This window comes from Sebastes fasciatus, chromosome 5 (assembly GCF_043250625.1).
Source record: "Sebastes fasciatus isolate fSebFas1 chromosome 5, fSebFas1.pri, whole genome shotgun sequence".
In the NCBI taxonomy this organism is placed as follows: domain Eukaryota; kingdom Metazoa; phylum Chordata; class Actinopteri; order Perciformes; family Sebastidae; genus Sebastes; species Sebastes fasciatus.
The window spans coordinates 5,514,073-5,523,434 of record NC_133799.1 but is presented as its reverse complement, the minus strand read 5'-3'; the positions used below and the strand labels follow the sequence as shown (position 1 = coordinate 5,523,434).

Here is a 9,362-nt window from a genome sequence, read left to right as displayed (position 1 = left end):
TTTTATTATTTGAATGTCCTGTTGGCTCTATCTTTAAGGCTTTTATTATTTGAATGTCCTGTTGGCTCTATCTTTAAGGCTTTTAATATTTTAATGTCCTGTTGGCCCTGTCTTTACTCACCAGCTGGTCAAGCTGACCTTGTGACAGGCTGCCACAACTATTACGCATGGCTGTGTGATGACGCCAGCATCGTGAAGCAGGGAGATTCTAAGAAAATCCCTTCTATCTTCCTGTATGCGTATCGCTCAGAGCAGTGGTCAGCAACCTTTACTATCAAAAGAGCCATTTTAGGCAAAAAATAAATAAATAAATCTGTCTGGAGCTGCAAAACATTTGAGCATTGTGATGAAGGTAACCCTGCATTTGACTTATATTCTATATACTTAGACTATAGACTGTGAGGGCCCAAGTGCAAATGTACTACGGAGTATTAGGGCCACATTGAGGGAAAAAACATCTGAGATTTCCAGAATAAAGTCATAATATTACGAGGAAAAAGTCATAACATAATGAGAAAAAAAAGTTGTAATATTACGAGAATAAAGTCACAATTTTACAAGAAAAAAAGTCGTGGGATTATTATACGAGAAAAAAAGAAAATAAAACGTAAAATTACTACTTTATAATATTATGACTTTATTCTCATAATTACGATTTACGACTTTTTTCTCGTAAACCTATGACTTTATTCTCGTAATATTATGACTTTATTCTCGTAATATTATGACTTTATTCTCGTAATATTATGACTTTATTCTCGTAATCTCAGATTAATTTTTTTTCCTCAATGTGGCCCTAATACTCCGTCGTACCGTCGTACCATAGACCTACAACAATGATAAATAACAATGAAAATGTAAACAAAAAATAGTTATTCATTTCCATTTTTATAAATCCACAGGGAGCCACTGGAGAGGAGCTAAAGAGCCTCATGTGGCTCCAGAGCTGCAGGTTGCATAGAGACCCCTGACCTTTGACCCCTGGTTCAGAGCATCCATCCATCCATCTGTGAGGCTGCTGGGTGTTTCAGTATATTACAGACAGCCCGCCTCGCGGCTCACAGAATAGAATAGAATAGAAAGCTTTATTGTCATTGTATTAAATACAATGAGATTCACAGTTGCCACTTCTTCTGGTCAGTGCTTTAAAACAAATACTTGACAAGACTAAACAAGGCAGATAAAAACATATAACAGGTAAAACACACACAGTTATAAAGTAAATAAAATAGGTAAAGTAGATGTTATGAATAAATATAAACAGAAGTGTTACACTAGAAGTATAAAATATAAAAAAAATAGATGTAATGTAAACAGAGGTAATTGCACTTGTAAAATAGGGCAGGGTAGATGTAATAAATAAAATGTAAACAAAGTTGCACTTGAGGTGTATATTGTATCAAGGATATATTGCACAGATAAATGTATCACATTCAGTGCATTAATATTGCACAGATTTAACCAGCTGTGCATAAAGACCTTTTGTTAACTGCATCTAGATTACTGGAAAGCAGAGAGGGATGAGGCTACACTGTAAAAAAAAAAAAAAATTACAGTTTTTTTCAGGAAATTTAATATTTTTTGTCTGTATTTCAAAATGACAGAAAAAAATGTAAAAATGACATGTTTCATTTGTGATTTATATGTAAATGGTCTTAGATTTATAGTATTTTTTTGTAATCACAATCGTAATTATCTGTATTTAAGCTTTTCTTGATCATTTTTAAAGATAAATATTCTGTTTTTTAGATGTTTATGACTCTATTTTAACAATTATTTTCATCCATCCATCCATCCATCCATCCACCCATCCATCCACCCATCCATCCATCCATCCACCCATCCACCCATCCATCCATCCATCCATCCATCCATCCATCCATCCATCCATCCATCCATCCATCCATCCATCCATCCATCCATATTCATCCAACCATCCATCCACCCACCCATCCATCCATCCATCCATCCATCCATCCATCCATCCATCCATCCATCCATCCATCCATCCATCCATCCATCCATCCATCCATCCATATTCATCCAACCATCCATCCACCCATCCATCCATCCATCCATCCATCCACCCATCCATCCATCCATCCATCCACCCATCCATCCATCCATCCATCCATCCATCCATCCACCCATCCATCCACCCATCCATCCATCCATCCATCCACCCATCCATCCATCGATCCATCCACCCATCCATCCATCCATCCATCCATCCACCCATCCATCCATCGATCCATCCACCCATCCATCCATCCACCCATCCATCCATCCATCCATCCATCCATCCATCCATCCATCCATCCATCCATCCATCCATCCATCCATCCATCCATCCATCCATCCACCCATCCATCCATCCACCCATCCACCCATCCATCCATCCATCCACCCATCCATCCATCCATCCATCCATCCATCCATCCATCCATCCATCCATCCATCCATCCATATTCATCCAACCATCCATCCACCCATCCACCCATCCATCCATCCATCCATCCACCCATCCATCCATCCATCCATCCATCCATCCATCCACCCATCCATCCACCCATCCATCCATCCATCCACCCATCCATCCATCGATCCATCCACCCATCCATCCATCCATCCATCCATCCACCCATCCATCCATCGATCCATCCACCCATCCATCCATCCACCCATCCATCCATCCATCCATCCATCCATCCATCCACCCATCCATCCATCCACCCATCCACCCATCCATCCATCCATCCATCCACCCATCCATCCATCCATCCATCCACCCATCCATCCATCCATCCATCCACCCATCCATCCATCCATCCATCCACCCATCCATCCATCCACCCATCCACCCATCCATCCATCCATCCATCCACCCATCCATCCATCCATCCATCCATCGATCCATCCACCCATCCATCCATCGATCCATCCACCCATCGATCCATCCACCCATCCACCCATGTTATGTTCCATTTGTTTATTTATGTCTATGTTAAGCGTCCTTTCTTGAAAGGCGCTATATAAATCCAAGTTATTATTATTATATTATTATTATTATCCATCCACCCATCCATCCATCCATTTGTTAGGCTGCTGGGTGTTTCAGTATGTTACAGACAGCCTGCCTCTTGGCTCACAGCTGTGTGTAACGACCTTTTGGGTTAACTGCATGTGGATTACTGGAAAGCAGAGAGGGATGAGACTACCAGAGAAAACCCCCTGCTGACTCCCCATCATCTGTTACAGACAGTTAAAAAGGACTCCCACATCCACAGCAGACCAAAGGGAGAATCTCTAACCAACACCAGCTTGTTGCTGCATCTGGAGATGGAGAGCACAAACTTTACGCACGGATCTGATTCCATAAACGGGACGATGGGTGAGCATCCAGCTTTACCGATTCTCATGTTCGCTGGAGGCGCAGTTGGGAATTTAATCGCAATAATCGTCCTCTCGGTGTCCAGACAGAAGAGGAAGTCTTCAGCTTTCTACACGCTGGTGTGTGGTCTGGCTGTGACGGACCTGCTGGGCACCTGCCTGGCCAGTCCGATCACCATAGCCAACTACCGGGACAAGACGGTGCTGCTAGACGACTACGTGTGCACGTTCCAGTCCTTCTTGTTGCTGTTTTTTGGTTTAACCGGTCTGAGCATCATCTTCGCCATGGCAGCGGAGCGATACCTGGCTATCTGCTGTCCGTACACCTACGAGAGGTGGAGGGTGGACCGACGCTTTGCGCAGAAGCTCCTGCTCTTCATCTACATCTCACACATCTTCTTCTGCTGCCTGCCGATGATGGGTGTGTCCGAGAGTGAGCGGCAGCTGTCACACACCTGGTGCTTCATCGAATGGGGCAGGAAGCACCAGGCTGCTGCCGTCTACTCCGTGCTGTACGGAGCCGTCAGCCTGCTGCTCATCCTGGGCACCATGCTGCTGAACCTGGCGGTGTGCGGAGCGCTGCTGCTGATGCGCCGCCGCCAGAGGAGCACCGTGCAGCTGCCGGGCAGCAGAGCCAGCGTCCGGCAGAGGTGGAGCGCTCTGTCGTCGGCTGCAGAGACGCAGATGATCGCGGTGCTGGTGATAACCTCCGCGGTGGTGCTGGCCTGTTCGGCTCCATTAGTGGTGAGGCAGTCAGTGATAATAAGCAGTGATTGGTTATTGATTGATGATCCGGCAACCTTTACTATCAAAAGACCTTTTAGGCAACAAAAAAAAAGAAAAGAAAATCTGTCTGGAGCAGCAAAACATTTGATCATTGTGATGAAGGTAACACAGTTTATAGTCTAAGTATATAGTATATAAGTCTAATGCAGTGAGGGCCAAAGAGACAATGTACTACGGAGTAGTAGGGCCACGTTGAGGGAAAAACATCTGAGATTTACATAATAAAGTCATAACTTTACGAGAATAAAGTCATAATATTATGAGAAAAAAAGTCATAATATTAGGAGAATAAAGTCATAACTTTACGAGAAAAAAAGTCATAATATTATGAGAAAAAAAGTCATAATATTACGAGAATAAAGTCATAACTTTACGAGAAAAAAAGTCGTGGGATTATTATTTGAGAAAAAAAGAAAATAACACGTAAAATTACTATTTTATAATATTATGACTTTAATCTCATAATATTACGACTTTATTCTCGTAATCTCAGATTTATTTATTTCCTCAATGTGGTCATACTCCGTCGTACCATAGACCTACAACAATGATTAATAAAAATGAAAATGTAAACAAAAAAACAGTTATTCATTTCCATGTTTAAAACTCCACAGGGAGCCACTGGAGAGGAGCTGAAGAGACATGTGGCTCCAGAGCTGCAGGTTGCTTAGAGACCCCTGACCTATACACATGTATGGAGCAGCAAAACTATATATATATATATATATATATTATTAGTAGTATCATATATGTATCATTATTATATTATATCTTAAGGTTTAACTGCTGTCTTAGCATTATGATTAATTAATTAGCAGTGGTAGACTGTAACTAAGCAGTGCATTTAGTCAAGTTCGCCTACTTAAGTACAAATTTGAGGTATTTGTATTTTACTTGAGTCTTTTCTTTTCATGCCACTTTATACTTCTACTCTACTACATTTCAGAGGGAAATATTGCACTTTTTCCTGCATTACATTTATCTGACAGCTTTAGTTACTTTACAAATTCATATTTTTTTGCACACAAAACATATGAAGAGCTTATAAAATATGATGTTTCGTTATAAATAACACTCCCTAATCGTTTATACAAGTGCAGCTGAAACAATTAGTTGATGAATCAATTAGTTGTATGGCAGAACATTTATTTGCAATTATTAATGGTTTAGCATTTAGTCGTAGTCGTATGGAGGTTCCAGCTTCACACGTGTGAGGATTTTGCTTTTCCTTTTAATAATTTTAATAATTTTGAGATTTGTACTATTTTTTTTACAAACCAAAGAATCAATTGATTAATAGATAAAATAATCAGGAGATTAATCCATGATGAAAATAATCATTAGTTGCAGCCCGATACAAAATAATAAAAAATGAGCGCCACCTCAACCAACTACAACAGTAAAACCCTGCTTTGCACTAGTAATAATAATAATAATATAATGATATAATAGCATAACTGTCACAGGGGACATTTTTCTGCATTGAGTACTTTTACTAATACTTTATTTTCCTGATTATAGTTACATACTTTTACTTAAGAAACATTTTCAAAGCAGGATTTATACTTCTAACAGAGTATTTTTACATTATGGTATTAGTAATTTTACTTAAGTAAAGGATCTGAATCCTTCTTCCATCCCTAAGTTACCATGGTAACCATCCATCCCAAAGTTACCATGGTAATTTAGGAATGGAGGAAGTACCTCATTATAAAAATACTAAAATACAAGTAAAACTCATGCATTCAAAACATGTGGAAGAACAGCAAAAATGTACATAAAATACAAAAGTCTGACTGATAAAAGTGACTGTTGGATTATTATTACTGATGCATTATTGTGTTAGCAGCATTTTAATGTTGTTGCTGGTCCATGTGGACTTAATTTTAAACCCTGGGTAGTTTAATCTGTTTTGAAAAATGATGACATGTTCTGTTAGCAAAATCTTAATCTGCCGAGTAGCTATTAGCATAACTACATGGGTCAGATAAATGAAGAGGAATAGTCATATAAACAAAAAGTCAAGTAGCTCAAAAATCATTTTTCCACCATTAAATGAGGTTTTGCCCTTCAGACCTCCAAAAAGTATTAGAATTAAACATTTTAAGAGGGGAAAATCCAAATCTTTCAACTGCACACAATTCATAGACATATTAAACCTCCCACAAGGTAAACTGCTTCAGAGCACGTAAGCCAAACAGGTTGGGAACCAGTGAGGTTAAAATAGTTCTTGCTCACTTCTCATAAGAAATTAAGGAATGATATCCTTGATTTTAGTTGGGAAACCTGAAATATAATGAAAAAGAGGACATATCCCAATATGTATTTGCAGACATTACAGCGTTGTTAACTATTATTTACAGTATGAAGCTATAGTAACTTGTTTTTCTCTTTCAGGTCTGTGTGTTTGCCAACTGCTTCATGCTGAAAAATGACCACAATGTTGACCTGGCGGCCATCCGGATAGCCGCCGTTAACCCAATCCTCGACCCCTGGATCTACATCCTCCTCAGGAAGTCTCTGTTCCGGCGGTTACTCAATTTATCCAGGCGAGGCAGCAGCACTCGCAGAGGCTCATCTCCTAAAACACAAAGGAACCTGTTCTATCCTGAACTCATGAGGGACAGCCACGTGTTCACCCAGCTGATGTGCAGCGCCAACATCATGACTCAGCTGCCCGCCACCGCCAGGTTCACCCCGCACGACACAGAGAGCCCCCGTCAGACTTAAAACTGACAGAAGATGTGTTCGACATCTATTAATGTTTGCTGCTCTCTCAGCTCGACGCAGAGACATCTGTCTCAGAGCTCAGTGGGATGGAGAGACTGGGACGTCTCTGTGGGCCCACAGCTGGACAGGATTGTCGGGGCTCCTGTAGGATTATTTAATAAATTAAAGTCGACGGCTGCTCAGCGTCTATGTAGACGTCTGCTGCAGTGACACAGGACAGATGAGAAAAAACTGTGACTTGGATGTTAATACTGAAGTGCAACAATAAGACATGACTGAGCCTTTACGTTGTGCCTTTCACTGTCATCCAGCCTCTCCTCATACAACCAGTGCTCTGGTTTAATCCTTCATCACACCCATATGAAGTTCCTCATCCTCTCTCTTCCTCATCTCTCATCACCTCACCCTCAACTCCTCCCTCCACACACATCAGTCAGTCCTACAGTTCATGTGAATTAATCAGTTGGATGCTACAGGAGGAATAGTATACAGCTAATTTCATCTGGAGGCTGTGTTCAACTGACCAGAGACTCTTGGGAGATCCAGTGCTAAAAGTCATGTATTCACATAACAGAAGTAACAGTGCATGGACATCATAAAAGAGTGTTTTGTGGTGTACAGGTGGGTTTGGATCCTCCCTCAGTTACAGCCATGACAGTGTGAAACAACTAAGGAGTTAGTTTTGCATAAGGCGAGACATTTGAAACACTGACAAGAGCTCGATGAAGCACTGACTACATGCTAATAATTCATGTTTGTATTAAAGATCCTGGCTTGAGCCGATGTGTCTTTTGTCTTGAATGAAACTCATGTTGATGTCCTCTAAGTTGACGTTGATCCTCTTTGACCCCCTTTATTATATTTCATGTTAAAGGTGCAGTGTGTAGGATTTGTCGCCATCTAGAAGTGAGAATGCAGATTGCAACCAACTGAAACTTCTCCAGTGTACCGAGCGTGTAGGAGAACTACTGACGCGAAAACGCAAATGGCCCTATCTAGAGCCAGTGTTTGGTTTGTCCGTTCTGGGCTACGAAAAACAATATTATGTTCCTGCAGTAGAGGAGGCTGCAGTTTCAGGACCACAGTCCTAGGACCGCATTTCTAGCACCCTTGTTAGAAATAGCCGACATGAAATGACCACGACCTCTACGTACGTGCCGCACGTAATTCGTTAAATTACGTGCCGCCACCACGGAAACAATTTAGGTGTAGGCAACAAAACTACTTTGTTAGGTTTAGAAAAAAAAAAAGATCATGGTTTGGGTTACATGGCTAAAGCTGGACTAGAATAACAAGGATATATTATTTACTCAGGATTACGTGTAAAAAATAACATGATCAAGTGTGAATGAAATCCTTCACAACTCTTGAAAAAGTGCTCACATTCATTTCTCTCTGTTCTGATCTTGAGGAAATTGATGCTGCATTAAATGATTTTTGGCCACAAGAGGGCAGAAAACCTCCAAAACAAGTAGTAGTCTGGTTTCTAGAAACTGATGAATACAGGTATAATTAATTATTCACTTTTAGCTAAGAAAAATATCTGGTCTTGAGCTTTCAAGATGTACAATGACTATGCACACAGACCACTGTTAATTAATTAGTTAATGTTATTGTCCTTCATGTCCTGCCCAGTTGTTACAGTGATGTTCAAATGTTTTAACTTGAGATGAACCAGTTTAAACTGGTACGTAGGGCTTCAGTTCTTCGATGCCAGGCAGAGGACAGCACATTTCTCGTTTGTTGAACCTAAAACCTAAAGGTAACACCCGCTCTCCGAAACTTACAAACAAAACATGATGCTAGCTCAATATGTAAAATGATTGTCATTCAAGTGTGACTAAAAATACTCCTTCAGTTGTCAATTTGTTTCTATATTCAAAGGTTAATAAAAAGCATAAAGTATAAATACTTGTAGATTAATAAAGATATTCAATGTGTTCAGTATTCCATAATGCATTTATTCCCCCCACCCAACATTTAAAAATAGCATTTACTAAACATAAGCAGACAAGACAGTGCATAGCTGCACCTCTGTACAACATGTTTGTACCATGACACCATAAATAAAAATCTATAAACATCGGTTAAGTAAAAAGTCTGTCTCGAGATCCATCGCAGACCCACAAAAATAATAATTATACAAGTTTTACAAAGTAATCTCCCCTTTCTCCATCCATGAACATTTACATCCCAGTTAAAAGCTTTACAGGAGAGCCAACATCCAAATCAACTCCCAGTTAGCTCACCGTACAGGAACAAAACAGCCAGCATGACACGGAGAAACTAAATCATAAAGAAAATTCATACACTGTAACGTGTCCTACATGTTGTAGTGTATGGATTTTACTATCTTGCCCACCTGCAAACAAGGCCCCCATCCTGTGGTGCATCCGCATGAAACAGGTCGTACTTATTGCTGCACACTGCTTTTGGCAACATGAGGAAGAAACATG

At 40.3% G+C, this 9,362-nt stretch overlaps 1 protein-coding gene across 1 annotated transcript; it reads left to right on the top strand.

Moving 5' to 3' along the window:
* The first annotated feature begins 3,014 nt into the window (after nt 1–3,014).
* Nucleotides 3,015–7,685, top strand: LOC141767405 (prostaglandin E2 receptor EP4 subtype-like). Its single transcript, XM_074634662.1, has 2 exons — nt 3,015–4,134; nt 6,574–7,685. Exons 1-2 carry the CDS (start codon nt 3,340–3,342, stop codon nt 6,904–6,906), a joined length of 1,128 nt encoding a protein of 375 aa, XP_074490763.1. The 5' UTR covers nt 3,015–3,339; the 3' UTR covers nt 6,907–7,685.
* Nucleotides 7,686–9,362: the final 1,677 nt, after the last annotated feature.